Consider the following 14,671-nt stretch of genomic DNA (forward strand, 5'->3'; position numbering starts at 1 on the left):
CCGCCCTGGGGCCCGGAGGGACTACATTTCCCGGCGTGCACTGGGACGACGGCGCAGCACTTCCGGCTGACGCCACGCTTTGGTCCGTCGGCGTTTCCCGACAAGCCTAAAGCTCATCTTGGCCCAGCTGCCGGGCGCAGCACCCGGTACCCGAGGTTGTGGGAAACAGTCCCCACGGAGTGCGGGCACCCGATCCCCAGCCCCGTCCGACTGCACTTCCCCGACGCCTGCCCTGCCACACGCCGTCCGGTGAGCGGCCGCTGTTCCCGGCATGCCTTGTCTGCGCGGGGCTCGGCCGTGATCGTCCGCCGCTCCCGGGGTCCCTGGTGGACGGTTCCGAGCTCGCAGCGGCCTCCGCCGGCAGCCAACTCTTCCCCTTCCTGTTTGGGACCCCAGCCCGAACCTGCCGCCGCGCCTACCCTCCTTGTTCTTATTGGCTGAGAGGCAGCGTAGCGCAGACGCCCTGGATTCTTATCTCTAACAGCAGAGACTCAGTTTCTTCACCTGCGAAATGCGGCGTTGGGAACCTCTGGCTGCCTTGAGAAGCTTGAGGCCTGTCTCAGGACCCAGCTCCTACAGCCCTAAGTGGGCAAATGCCCGCAAACTGCCAAACGCGTGCTGCCTCTGAGCTCTGAGAAAGCACGCCCCGTGTCAAGCCCTTTGCACCTGCAGTCTCTTCTACCTGGAATGCCCTTCCTTCAACACCCAAAACCAAGACACTGGTTGGAGAAGCCCTTCCTAACCCCCGGGCAGAATCAGTTGCTCCCTCTCCTGGGCACTCACAGGCCAAACTTCCTTGGTGTGGCCCTGAGCAATCTATGGTTGTGCCTGTCTCCCTGTCATGTGCTTTCTCCCTCATGAGTGTCTGCCCAATTACAGTGGAAATCACACAGATCTGCAAATGTGTGCGTTTTAATTTTGAGATAATGTCTAATATGTTGCAGGGTCCTACAGGGGATCGGTCCCAACAGAGGGAGATGAGGCAGGGCCTGTCCCACCTCCGCTGCCAGCCATTGGTGGCAGTCGAGGCCTTGGGTGGTGAGCATCTCTTGGAAACAGTGGAGGCCTCTTTGGAGGTGAGCCAGGCAGCTGATGGCAAGCACTGGAAGGGCTCAGGTTCTGCCCTGGGGGATCCTGGGAAATTGGAGGTTGGCACCTGCCCCCAGGGCTTGGTCTCTGTCCCTGGTGCCCGAGCATGCCTGCCCAAGTCTGCTGCATGCAAGCTCAGGATCCTTTCCCTGTGAGCCAGGACATGTCGCCGGTCCTGCAGGAAGGAGGGGAGGAGGAGTCAGGGCGGAAGAAGAGCGCAGGCTCCCCACTCAGCACCATGAGCAGCTGGCCCTTGAGGACAGCAGGGGTCTGGTGTGCAGCAGGGATGTACTTGGGTAAAGGGGAAAGCCCATCAGGTGCAGACTCTGGGCTGAGTGGGGAACGGCTCGGAATAGTCAACAGGAAGGCCAGGGCACACGTACTTGCTGTGCAGCAGAAACAGCCTTTGCGAGTGCAAGAGGGAGAGACAGAGAAGGCCAGGGAAGAGCATGTCATTTATGTCCCCTCTTGGTGGTCCGTTGTTGCTAGTCTGAAGCCTACCCCCTTCCCATGGCCTCCAGGCTTTCCCCAGTCCCTGGAGGCTCTTTGTAGGTAGGTAGGTTGAACCTACAGGGGGACTCCCATTGATCCTGGGATGAGAGTAATGACTGGTGTCCAGTGTCTCCCAGACCCCGAACAATCACCCACATCTGTGCAGGGCATCACTCGCTGCATTTCCCCACCTGACTTCTGCCAGGCCCAGCACAGCCATGTCCAGTCAGATGTCCCAGGCTCAGGGATTGCCCAAGCAGTGAGCCTTGACCACTCCCCACAGCACTGACCCTGCCCTGGGACATGGCCCTTTTCCTTCTGTCTCCCAAGAGCACATATAACCAGCCCCGCTCCCAAATCACAACCTATGCCCTACACGGCCCCATAGCACTAAAGGCCACAGACTGATGGGGACCGAGAGTGGGGGGACGCCCTGGAGGGCGGGGGTGCAGCTGCTTGCCACAGGAAGGTTGAGCCAGTCCTTCGGTAGAACTCTTGTCCCCTTCCCCAGGCCTCCACTGCCCACACTCACTCCACTTCCCGCTTCCGGATGGCACGGCCCGAGGCCAGCACCTCAGCCACCTTGGACACAATAGGATCGTAGTTCATGCTGGCCACGGCGATCACCTCGTCGCCTCTGTGGGGAGAGGGTGGCTGAGCCTGGTAATGACCCTCTCCTCGGAGACCCTGACACACTCCTGTCCACCTGGGACTCAGGAAGGGATCTTACCCAGGACCACAGGTATGTTGTGAGCACCCAACCCTCGCTGCTTTGCACTTTAGCCCAACCTGGGCTTTGGGCTACTGTGGGACTCCCATGGAGGTTCAGGGCTGGGCTCCTGTCCTGGGCTTCCCACTGCCTACCTATGTGACTTCCCTCAGTGTAAACGCGGGAAAGCCACACCCACCTCAAAGAGCTGTGCTAAGGATCAAATGTCCTGTCGATGCGTGGCAGGTGGACTTTTCACCCCACTCCCTCGCCTCTCCTCCGCGGTGTTTCCTGCCTGCCCCTCCCTTCGCCCCTCCGTCCACCCCACCTCTCCGGGAAGCCCCCTCGTCTGGAGCAAGGCTTCTCTGGGATGATTTCCCCCTACCGACCAGGTCCTGCGGCTTCGTGCCCCTGCCCCACCCCGATGCTCTCACTTGGTGTAAAAAGCCACGAACTTCAGCTCCTCCAGATCCCCCTGGATGATGACGTCGTCGAAGCCTTCTCCGTACCCTGTGGGCCGGGCAGGCGGGCGGTGTCCACGTGATCCCAGCAGAAGCGATGGGGTTCCACCGGGTCAGGGTCCTGTGCCCCCCTAACTGCCCCCTGTACCCGCCTCCAGTGAGTGCTTTACCACTTTCTACAGCTGTTGAATGAAAGGTCCTGGGTCTGGAAGGTGGGTTTCCTGGGGATGTGGGGCTGCCCGGCCATCTCAGGTGTGCGCACAGGCAACTCATGGGACATATGGGGTCTGAAGAGGGAGGCAGGAGAGCAGCCAGGGCCCCAGAGAGAATAACGATGGTGGCTTCCCAGTTCATGAAGCCCCACTGGAGCCCTATGGTTGGATGTCTGTGAGAGTCCCCTGGACCCTCCCATTACACTGATGAGTAGCCTCTGGCTCCTTAAAACCTAGCACTGCCCAGCTGGCATGGCTCAGTGGTTGAGCGTCAACCTGTGAACCAGGAGGTCACGGTTCCATTCCCGGTCAGGCACATGGCCGGGTTTCAGGCTCGATCCCGGGTGTGGGGCATGATGGAGGCAGTCGATTAATAATTCTCTCTCTACCTCTCCCTTCCTCTCTGAAATCAATTAAAAAAATATTAAAAAAACAACAACAACCTAGCCCCAACTTAAGACCTTGGATCTGAACAGAAATTAGTACCAGCAGTGGTCTCTTTAAGCCTTTAAAATGGGGATTAATGACCTCCAACTCAAAAAAGACATCATGCCCCACCTAAAGCCACTCTCATTTAAACAACAGTTTTCTAAGTGACTGTCCTGATTTCAATATCACTTTCCTCCTTTCTTATCATTCACATTATTTCCAAAGTAATCTTCTAAAATGCAAACCAGTTAGCCCAGCCAGCTTGGCTCAGTGGTTGAGTGTGGACCTATGAACCAGGAGGTGACTAGTTGGGGCATGCCTGGGTTGGGGGCTTGATTCCCAGTGTGGGGCGTGCAGAAGGCAGCCAATCAGTGACTCTCTCTCATCATTGATGGATGTTTCTATCTCTCCCTCTCCCTTCCTCTCTAAAATCAATAAAAATATATTTTTTTTTAAAGGAGAGGTTGTTGGAAGGACAAGTGGGGTGGGGTGCTGTGGCTGGCTGAAAGGGGTGTCCAGTTAGCACAGGAGGGAGGTCTCTGGAGACGGGCCACACACAGGGCTTGCTCTGTGAGCCACTGGATCACCTGGATGAGGCTGGCCCAGACAGGCCACCACAGAGCTTTGACTGCCTTTGCCACCAGCAATCAGGGCCCAAGGTCAGAAACTGAGGGATGGGCCTGGGGGAGGCTGAGGTCCTGGGACAGCCTCTCTCCCCCTTCCCCCACCCCCTTTATTCTGCTGTGGGCTTGGCCATACCCTGGGCATGAGCCATCTGCCAGTGTGGGATGTTCACTTTCCGATTGTTCCTCCAGGCCAGGGGGAAGGTGACGGCGTCTCCGGCCGCAAACACGCCTGGGACATTGGTCTGCATCATCTGTGGGGAGAGGGCACAGGACTCTGTGAGAGGGAAAGGGGCCCTGCCCTGGGGCTCCCCCTGCCCCTAGCCCAGCACCCTTCCCGCCCTACCCAGCCCCACCTTGTTGACAGGGATGAAGCCTCTAGAATCCAGACCGATGCCGCTCTGCCTCAGGAAGCCCGTGGAGGGCACCGCACCTGACAGGATGGGGCCGCTGTGTCCACGTCTCTTGTCTCATCGCTCTGCGTGGCCCACACCCTTCACTGGTCACAACCAGCCCCAGGCTGACCATCCATGGGCTGCATGCCCTGCTGCCTGTGTGAGTCCTGTCCCTTCAGCCTGGATCCCCACAGACCTCCGTGCTTCCCGCTAGGCCTCGGGTGTCACCTCCTCTGAGAAGCCCAGGAAGCCCCCTGGTAGGGTGGGCATACCACACCACCCCAGCCCTGCACTGCACCCCCAGCTTTGTCCCTTCCCAAACTGGCATCTCAACTGGATCAGGGACCAGCTAGAGGCATGTGTGTCCTGCGGCCCTCACAGGGCAGCCCATGGACTCAAGTATGAGTGGGCAGTGGCCAAGCCGCGTGTGCCCATTCCCCAACAGCCCTTTGAAGCTGGTATAGTGGTGGTTCCCATTTTATAGCTGTGAAAACTGAGGCTCAGGATGCCCAGCCGGCGTGGCTGAGTGGTTAAGTGTCGACCTATGAACCCGGAGGTCACAGTTCGATTCCCAGTCAGGGCACAGGCCTAGGTTGCGGGCTTAATCCCCAGTGTGGGGTGTGCAGGAGGCAGCCGATCAATGATTCTCTCTCATCATCAATGTTTTTCTCTCTCTCTCCTTCACCCTTCCTCTCTAAAATCAATAAAAACCTTAAAACAAAACAAAACACTGAGGCTCAGAGAGGGAAGGGACTGGCTCAAGGCTCTGCTCACTTATGCCCGCCTGTCCACCCACTCACCGATGCCCACCACACAGACGTCAGCCCGCACCACCTTGCTGCTCTTCAGCACGACCTCCTTCAGCTGTGGGGAGTAGGCGGGTGAGCAGGTGTGCCCAGCTCCCGGGCACCAGGGAGGGGAGACAGAGAGCGGCCGGGGGCAGGGAGAAGGGCCCACCTTTCCCTCCTGGGCCCGCAGCTCCGACACCTCCGTCTGCATGTAGAACTTGACCCGGTTGTTCTCAAACATCTGTCAGGGCAGGTGGGCCATGGGCGGTAGGTGAGAGCCCGTCTGGGGCTGGGCTGGGTGCCCAGGGTTCTGAGGGGCTGGGGGCCAGGGTGGGCTCACCTTCATGAGGGCACGACCTACACGCTCCCCCAGGAACCTCCTGAACGGTGTCTCCTCCAGCTCCACCACGGACACCGAGTGGGCCTTCTCCGTCAGATAGGCAGCCACCTCCATCCCTGGGCCGGGGTCGTAGGCAGCGGCTGGCACCCTGCACCTCCCAGGACCAGCACTGCCTGGGGACCGGCCACCTCCACCCCACTCTCCACAGCCGCTCACCTAGGAAACCGGCTCCCACGACCACTGTGTTGCGGCCCCGAGCCAGCCTCACCACGCGATTGGCATCCTCAGGCGTCCGGATGGTAAACACGTTCTCCACCTCTTTGCCTTTGCAGTTCAGGGTCTTAGGGCTGAGACACAGCCAGTGTCGGTGAGGGGCTCTGGCACCCTGAGCCCACCCAGCCTGGCCGGTGCCCTGCCTGGTGTCCAGCAGGGGGCCTACAGGGCAGACACTCCCACCTGCTCCCGGGAGCCAGCAGAAGCTTGCTGTACTCCAGCTTGAAGCCGTCCTTGAACACGACCTTCTTGTTTCTCACGTCCACTGTGACCACCTGCAATCCCCCCGAGAGAGAGCATGGACCTGGGCCCAGCCACCCTCTTCTGGCTCCTGCAGTACCCCCAGGGCATGGCCAGTCCCTCTAAGCAGCTCCATGGGGGCTTTTCCTGCCACCTGGGTTCTCCTTCCTCCGTCACCTGGCAATTCCTCCTCACTCTTTTTATTTCTTTTTTTGTTAATCCTCACCCAAGGATTTTTTGTTTGTTTGTTTTAGAGCGAGAGAGCGTGGAAAGGAGGGTGAGAGACATAGAGACACATTGATGTGAGAGAAACACATTGATCGGTTGCCTTCCATACTCACGCCCTCCGGGGCCAAGGATTGAGCCTACAACCCAGGCACATGCTCTTGACTGGAATCTAACCCCTGACCCTTCAGTCCGAGGGCTGATGCTCTAACCATTGAGAAAACTGGCCAGGGCCCTCCTCACTCTTTAAGTTTCACCTTTCCCTCAAAGCCCATCTTATACTCCCAAGTCCCACCAGGTTCTTCCATCCAAGCCCCAAGAAAATCATCTATGCCCCCACACTGGGAACCTGGGACATGTGTCCAGGACCCTGCCAAACAGGAGATCCAGTGCAGCCTCCCAGGCCCGGAGCACCCCCGGGTGCCTGCGCAGCAAGGCCAGGAGGGCAGAGCACACCCATATCTTTAGGAGCCTAACTACCTGAGCCTCCGTGAGCACCTCGATGCCATAGGCTCGGAAGAACTCCTTGGGCCTCAAGGCCAGCTGCTCAGGCTGGGCGTCCAGAGACTGTAGGAGAGAGCCAGCTTGAGATGGAGCCAAGCAGCCATCGTTCCATTTTGCAACAGAGGACCTGGGACCCGAGAGGGTGGAGCCAGCCCCAGGTCACACAGGGGGTGCAGGACAGAACTCAACAAACCCAGATCTTCAAACTCTGGGGCATGAGCAGAGGGCATCTGGCTGGACCCCCCAAATGGGCAGCAAGCAAAGCTCTGAGTGGGCCTGACTGCATCGAAAGGGATAGAGCCCCAACCCCAACTCACCCCACCCCACCCCACCTTGCTGAGCTTGGGCCGGTCATAGGGGAGGTGCCTGTCCAGCGTGCACAGGACGATCCTGTCTGAAAATCCCTCCTGCCGCAGGGTCTCCGCACATACCAACCCGGCAGCACCTGAGGGGAGGGGGTTTCGGATCAGGGACCACCTCTCCCCCACCCCACCCTGCCTCTCATGATGCCAACACCAACCTGCGCCCACAATGAGCACGTTGGTGCTGCCGCTGTGGCCAGCACTTGGAGAGATGCACTTGGCCATCACCTTGGTCCTTCGCTGCAGCTGCAAGGCCTGGGAGTCGCCAGAGGGGGGGGCGGGCAGCTGGGAGCTGGGGGCACGGCCAACCTCCCTGACACAATCCCAGCAGGCCAGCCTCATCCCCGCCCTGCACCCTTCACTCTGCTCCCCGGCCACACTCACCAGACTCCCTCCCACCACAGGGCTTTGCACAAGCTGTTCCCTGGGCCCAGATGCCCACCTCGGGCTCTCCCTCTTACCTGAGCCCAAGCCACACCCTTACCTGCTTGCTGGCCCGGACGTACACCTTCTCCTTCTCAATCTTCACCTGCAAGTGGAGGGGCTCAGAACCAGGCTTTGGGTGCTTCCGTCCCTGACCCTGTACCCCTCGGCTCCCACCCACCACACACCCAGCCCCACCTGGAACTTGTGCAGACTGTCCAGGCCAGGGAAGTCCTCCAGGTCCCCGGTGCTGATGTTGAAGCAGGCGCCATGCCAGGGGCAGCGCACCCGGCCCCGGGACAGCACACCTGGGAGGAGGCAGTGCCGAGCTGGGGGTCACCTGCAGGAGCCCCTCTCCAAAGGCCTCCTGTATCCCAGCACCTGCTGGCCCTTCCACACAGCCCCCGAGACCCCGCCAGGAGGTGAGGAACTGGAGGCCCAGGGAGGAGCCAAGCTGGGCTGTGCTGGTGGCGCTGGGGCTTAATGGTGCAGTGGCCACGCCCACTTCAGGAGACCCCAGACAACTCACCTTTCACCAGGGGGGCACCGTAATGTGGACACTTGTGGCCCAGGGCGTGGAACTCCCCGTTGTCCTTCACCAGCAGCACCTTCCCCCAGCCCAGCTCCACTTCCCGCATCCTGGGGAGGGGCTGCGCTCAGAATTCAGGCCAGGAGTGAGGCCGCACCTCCTCCCAGAGTCCAGCCTTCTGGGGAACAGGCCCAGACCAGCAGAAGCCACAAGGCTGTGGCCAGGCTGGGAGCTAGCCTCGGGCCCCACCAGGCCGCCCCATCCACCTTACCTAGGGCTTGTATTTGCCCTCCCACCTGGGTCCCTCTGACCCCTGTACCAGGCCCAGCACCCACTGGCCATTCTCGAGGTCCTTGACATGGCAGACAGCGGCCTCCACGCAGTCCTGAGCACCAGGGTAGGGGTGCGGGGCAGGCAGACGCTCCTCCGAGTGGAAGTGGCGGGCAGTGCCGTTGCCCTGGTAGGCCCGGGGGCTGCCCTTCCCGCTGGCTGACAGCTCCTCCTTGCCCCGCTCCTTCTCAGGCAGCACCACCTCGATCTTGAGCTCCACTGTGGGGGGGTACGGGGCACGGTGAGCCCCCGCCCACCCACCTCCTCACCCACTCCACCAGCAAGGAGCCTTACAGTAGGCACGAAGCAGGGCAGGGGCAGCAGGGTGGGCGCTGGGTGGGCCTGAACTGATCTCTGCATGATTTTTTTTTCAATAACAATATTAGTGAGGGGGGCACAAACAGAACTCCTTCCACCCTGACATCACCTTTTCTCCAGGAATCTGTGTGGAGGAAAAGCCCTGAATCTTGCTCTGACTCCCAGGACAGTCCCCAGTGGAGGACAACAACATCCCTGAGGTATATAAGGGGCAGGTTTAGGGTCTGACTCAAGTGAGAACAGGGCATCCCAAATCCGTGTAGCTCAGGTCCCAGCCTGTGAATCTGAGGATGGGAAATTGAGGGTTCATTGTTTTAGGCTTGCAACTTCCCCATAGGTTTGAAATTTTTTTTTTTAAATAGATTTTATTGATTTTTTACAGAGAGGAAGGGAGAGGGCATGTGCCCGCAACCAAGGCACATGCCCTTGGCCGGAATCAAACCTGGGACCCTTCAGTCCGCAGGCCAACGATCTATCCACTGAGCCAAACCAGTTAGGGCGGTTTGAAATTTTTTTTCAAAATTCAGAAAAAGTGTACACGACATAAAGTCAACTTTTAAAAATAGCTATTCTCACCAGTTTGAGAATCTTTCAGCATTTACCAAGCCCTGGTTTTACAGCATCTTCACGTGCAGGAGTCTGGGACAGAGCAGAGAGGGCACAGCGCCCCACACACACACACCCACACACACCAGCCTCAACACAGAAGATACTTGACAGCCTGCCCGTGGGGCCAACTCTAGGGGAGAGTTGCCAGAGACTGTCATTTTCTTCTTTATACTTTTCTGCATTTTCTAAATTCCCCCACAAAGTGCCTGGGGTATTTTTCCAATTAGAAGGGAACAATAAACAGAATTTTGAGCAGTGATAATCCGGCCTCCTGGGCTGCTGCTGCAGGGAGGGAGGCTGAGTGAAAGCTAAGCCCCTGGCATGGCGTGGGCCAATGAGGAAGCAGAAGGTTCCTCTCCCAACTCCCAAGGCACCAGAGCTTCCAGGCATCTCCCGGCTTCACCTCTCATCCTCTCCACACCCTCAAGCCTGACACTTCAGAAGCGAAGAACCCAGAATCATGCCTCCCAGCGTTTGCCTATGCAATTCCCTTGGCCCATGGCCCTGGCTAACTCCTGTCCATCCACCTAGACACAGCTCAGGTGTTGCCTCCCCTGGCTGCCCAGCCCCTGCATGTCCCTCATCTCATGCTGTGCTAATCCCCTATCATGGCCGGGCCTGGAAGACTGGGGGGCAGCCCCCCATCCTCAAGTTCCAGCCCCCAGCTGGAGTGAAGGTCTACCCTATGATTCCAGCTGGGCAGCAGGGGCACCTGGGCACACCACATGCTGAAGCTGTTGTGTCAGGTGGGGGTGGTTGTGGGTGGAGTGGGCTTTCCCTCCGTCTTCCACACTTTATGTAATAGTGTTAGAATGTTTTCAGAAGAATTAAAGAGAAAAATACTTTGAACCCAGCTGACACCAGCTGTGTGAGCTTTAGAGAGGGAGCTCACAAGAGCAGCTTGGCAAGGGCCCAGTAAGAGCCCAGCCAGGCTGTTTTCATCCTCCACCTCCTTCCAGAGGCGCTGCCTGGAGCAATCTAACTGAGAGCCATTAAGGCAGGAGCAGTGGCGGAAAGGGGAGGAGCGTCTCTGCTCACTCAAGAGCCAAAGCAACCCCAACTCCATGGTTCCCAGCTGCCCACTGGTGAGTGGATGCTGAAGGAGATAACATATGCAATATGTAAACCAGAGCAGAAGCTCAACAGATGCACCTGGGTCATAGTGGTTTATTGGCTAGCTTCGAGCTTCCTGGCAGCTGTGAAGAAAAGGGAAAGCCTTTCAGTAGCACTTGTGACTGAATAAAAGGCAGGTGAGCAGATACCAAGAAAGGTGCACTTCCTTCTAGTTCTGAGCTTAGCAGGAGTCTGGCCTGGAACGCTTCCTCTAAGGAACACAGTGCCACTGAAGCATGGGGAGGAAGGAATGTGTGCTGATGTGCTCTGAGCAAGGTAGAAAGTGAAGAATGTGCACAAAGATATACTTATCTGATTTCCCTGTGGTCCCTTCTGATCTTCAGCTAAACCCTCATGGTCAAATGCTCTCACTCCCACACCCTGAAATTTCCTGAGTCTCATCCTTGATCAGCCCAGGGTATGTGCCTGGGGCCTGAGCTCCTGCCTTCCCGCCATAGCCCCACAGGGGAGTCCTGGCTGCAGCCAGTCTAGCCCCGAAAGAGGACAGAATAACGTTTTGCAAGTGCTGCCTGTGTGCCAGACCCTGCGCTAAGCGCACGAGCCTGCAGAGGGTGCAGAATTATTAGCCCATTTTCCAGGTGAGAACACAAAGACTCGGAAAAGTGAAGTCACCTGCCCAAGACCACACACTCAGGAAGGGAGGCTGGATTTGGACTCAAGAGGCCCAGTTCTCAGCATTGTGTCTGGGGTGGTACATGTGACCAGCTCCTATACTAGGAGTCCTGGGGCCAGGGGTCCCAGGCAGGCCAGCCTCTGTGTTTCTTTAAAGGAAAATGACAGGTGGCATCTTCTGTCCAGGGCCTCCTGCCAGGGCCAGCCAGCATCCTCCCGCCCGACTCTGGTGGGGGAAGGCTGAGGTCAAGACAGTGGACATCATTTACCAAGGAGGCGGGTAGGGTGGTGGGATCTGAGTGCCCACAGCACAGGAGGGGAGGGCAGGTGTGGGCGAGTCCCTCTGCCTGACAGCGCGTCACACATCTCCTCCTGCCCCAAGTTCCCCTCAGACCCAGGAAAAGGAGAAAAGGCTCAGGCGTTCCAAGGTAATGGAGCCGATGGGTATCAGGTAAGGGGAGATGGGGTGAGCCATCCTGGGCAGCGTGGCCTGGACAGGGTGGGCGGGGCACTGCCTAGGTGCTAGGGAGGCCTCTTGGCCTCAGTTTCTTCCTCTGAGGCATGCCTGCGCCCCTGGCCTTCCTGGGTATTGTGAGGATAAAGGAGGGAAAGTGGGGCCCGAGGGAGAGCCCAGCAGAGAAGCGTCTCCATCCGAGAGCACACCCAGGTCTTCCCAGCACCCTGGGCTGAAACTCCTTGGGCCAGGCAGGGTGGGGATTTCCTGTATGAATGGCCCTGAAAGCTTGAGAAAGTGGCCCAAGGTCACACAGGGGTCAGGAGAGGTGACGAGGGCTGGGATCTGTCCACTCTGCTCTCACAGCAACTCTGAGAGGTCAGGTTCATTTTGCAGAGAGGGAAAGTGAGCCTCAGAGAGGTCACGTGCAGACCCCGGGCCCCACAGTGGCTGAGGACGTCTGTCCCCAGAGCCCCGTTCCCTGGCCCTGGGGGACACGGCCACCCTTCCCCGCCCTGTGGCAGGAGGAACCCTCCCCTCCCCTTTCCAAGAAAGAATCAGTTGTTATCCCTACCACCAGCACCCACAGCCCAAAATAAAGAGGAAGGGTCATTGAAGGGGGGCCAGAAGTATGGCTCCAGGCCCCCCACCCCCTCCCGCCTGCAGCGCATTAACATTCGGCTGCCACCCAGCCTGACCTACTTCTGAGGCAGAGAGGGAGGGGGTGGAGGAAGGTGGCAGGGAGGAGGGAGGAGAGATGGAGAGAGGAAAGAAGCAGGGTAGAAGGTGGACGGAGGAGCGGGTAAGCAAGAAGAGAGGAGGTACCTGGCTTGGGCTTGGAGAAGCAGCCGCCCATGGCGAGTGGCCCTCAAATGGGCAGGGGGCAGGTGCACAGATGGTGGGCTGTGGGAGGCTAGGGTGCCCCCAGCGGGGCTGGACCCCCCACGGCCCTTAGAAATGCTGATGTTGCCATCCCAACTGGAGTTGCCTTCAGGACCTGTAGGGGTAGAGAGAGGAGCATCTGTAAGGATCGGGGCTTAGATGGGGATGTGAGTAGAAACACAGAGAGGAAGACTCTGTGGGGAGGGGCTCCTAGGAGAGGCCCACATTGGAGCTGGGAAATGTTTCAAATAGGGGAGCCAGACCCCAGAGGAACAATGGGACCCTGGAGGGCACCTCCTCTGTGAGGCCCTCCAGGCTCAGCACCCTCACTCCCCACTCCCACCTTTGCCTGGGCTGTGCCCACTGCCAGAGGAATCTGCCAGATTTGTAAGTCCAGCCCCACAGCGGCCTTGTCCAGGAACTCCCCCGTTTCTGCTGCCCCCTCAAAATCTGGCAGCCTGGGAGCCCTGCAACCCTCCTTTCTCCAGGGAGGCTACCATGGCTGGGGTCAAACACGAGATCCCCTTGGGCAGACGAGAGCCTTCCTGGTCCTCTTCCTACAAGGGGATGGCAGTTAGTGCTCCCTGGTCCCTGCACCCACCCTCGTTGCCAGGCTATGGATACCCACCTCCTTTAAGGGCAACCCCCTGCTTCTTGCTCCCAGCCCAGAAGTAGACCCAGGCTGCCAGGCCCTGGAAGCCAGGCAAGGGGTCCAGGAGGCAGCCCAGCCTCTACCCCTCCTCCCAGGGGGAGCTGCTGCCAGGAGGGGCTGGGGGTGGGTGGGGCTGGGCCAGTCCACTGGTCCCCAGGGAAACCCAGCTCCATGGTGAACAGAAGTGGGCGGCAAGCCCGGGCACACAGTCCTGCCACAGACTATGCCCGGCAGCCATGAGCTCCCACCCCCACCTTCACTCTTCACAAATGCCCACTAGGCCCACGACACCGAGGTCATGCCCAATAGCAGATGGATAAACGGAGGAGCCAAGGACTCGCCAAAGTCAAGGAGCAGGTAGGAAGGAGCATCTGGGTGGCCTCCTATCCCCCTCGCACCTTAGTTCCAAGAAGCCAACAGATCACCTTGCAAGCCACAGAGCCGGGGGCGGGGTCACCAGGTCAACCGAGAGATCCCTGCAGCCAAGGCCACAGGATGGGCCATCCAGAAGACTGGACTTTGCAAGACTCAGGAGAAAAGTGTAGTGGCCCTGTTTATAACGGACTTCCTCACAGTCTATCCCACAGTCAGCCCATTTGCTTTCCCTGGAAGTTCCTCCTACAGTCTAACTTGAGGTGCAGTTGAAGCCTACTAGGTCTCGCCCAGATCCCAGCAAGGACCCTGGGAAAAGGTTGGGGAAGGACCATCTACTGCCTGGCACCTGATCTGACCTGCCCTAGTGGCACTTCTTACAGTTCAGGAGGCAGAGGCACCCAAAGGCCACCTGGGCACACCCATGCTCTTTCCCCCACTCATCACCAAGGCAGGTTTGCAAAGTGTGGCCACCACCTGCACTGCCTGCCGCTCCCTGGGCACAAGCAGGCCTCTCCCCAGGTCCTGGCTTCACCTCTAGCTCAGCCCTGCCCACCTCCTTCCTGCTGGACCACAGATCCCAGAAAAGGTGGGACCTCACCTTGACACCAGGTGCCTGGCTAGGCTGTTCCCTCCCTTCCCAGGTGCTCAGGTGTCTGGACCCCCGCCCAGAGCCTTGGGCCTGGAAGCAGACTTGCTGGAGCTGGAACCTTCTCCAGGCCTACTCCAGGGCTACTGCGTGCTAAGCCAGCTTGGCGTCCTCCTGCCTCCTGCAGGCCCAGACACCTGCAGGCCCAGACACCCGCACTCAAAGGCACAAGTCCTTGCCAGGGGCATGGCAGGAGGGAACCCCAAGTTTTTTTGTTTTTAAATCCTCACCTGAGGATATGTCTTTTATTATTGATTATTTGAGAGGAGAGAGAGAGAGAGAGAATTATCAATGTGTGAGAGAAATCACCCATCAGTTGCTCCCTGTATGCCCTCTGACCGAGGATGGAGCCCTGAAACTTGCCTATGTACCTGACCAGGAATCGAAACCAAGACCCTTCCTGCTCAGGAGGACACTCCCACCACCTTAGCCACACCAGCCAGCGTGGGACCCCAAGCTTTTGCAGAGTGCTGTCTGTCCCTTGCCCACAAGCTGCCCAATGCAAAAAAGATTGTAACAGTTGCCTGTACGATCCACTAGGGGCCTGTGTCCTGTCCCAGAACTC

At 58.7% G+C, this 14,671-nt stretch overlaps 1 protein-coding gene and 1 pseudogene across 1 annotated transcript; both read right to left on the minus strand.

The window, feature by feature from the left end:
- Positions 1 to 894: 894 nt before the first annotated feature.
- Positions 895 to 3,105, minus strand: LOC107183936 (annotated as a pseudogene).
- Positions 3,106 to 3,801: 696 nt separating this feature from the next.
- On the minus strand, positions 3,802 to 13,125 carry LOC102761513 (apoptosis-inducing factor 3). Its single transcript, XM_015567308.1, has 16 exons — positions 13,062 to 13,125; positions 12,377 to 12,548; positions 8,430 to 8,643; positions 8,095 to 8,204; positions 7,764 to 7,873; positions 7,627 to 7,671; positions 7,301 to 7,397; positions 7,113 to 7,225; positions 6,757 to 6,843; positions 5,995 to 6,086; positions 5,755 to 5,885; positions 5,539 to 5,654; positions 5,368 to 5,439; positions 5,211 to 5,274; positions 4,372 to 4,448; positions 3,802 to 4,269 (listed from the first exon to the last, which is right to left on the minus strand). The coding sequence occupies exons 2-16, from the start codon at positions 12,405 to 12,407 to the stop codon at positions 4,126 to 4,128; spliced, it is 1,503 nt and encodes a 500-aa protein (XP_015422794.1). The 5' UTR covers positions 12,408 to 12,548; positions 13,062 to 13,125; the 3' UTR covers positions 3,802 to 4,125.
- Between the last annotated feature and the right edge of the window lie 1,546 nt (positions 13,126 to 14,671).

This window comes from Myotis davidii, unplaced genomic scaffold (assembly GCF_000327345.1).
Source record: "Myotis davidii unplaced genomic scaffold, ASM32734v1 scaffold223, whole genome shotgun sequence".
Classification (NCBI taxonomy): domain Eukaryota; kingdom Metazoa; phylum Chordata; class Mammalia; order Chiroptera; family Vespertilionidae; genus Myotis; species Myotis davidii.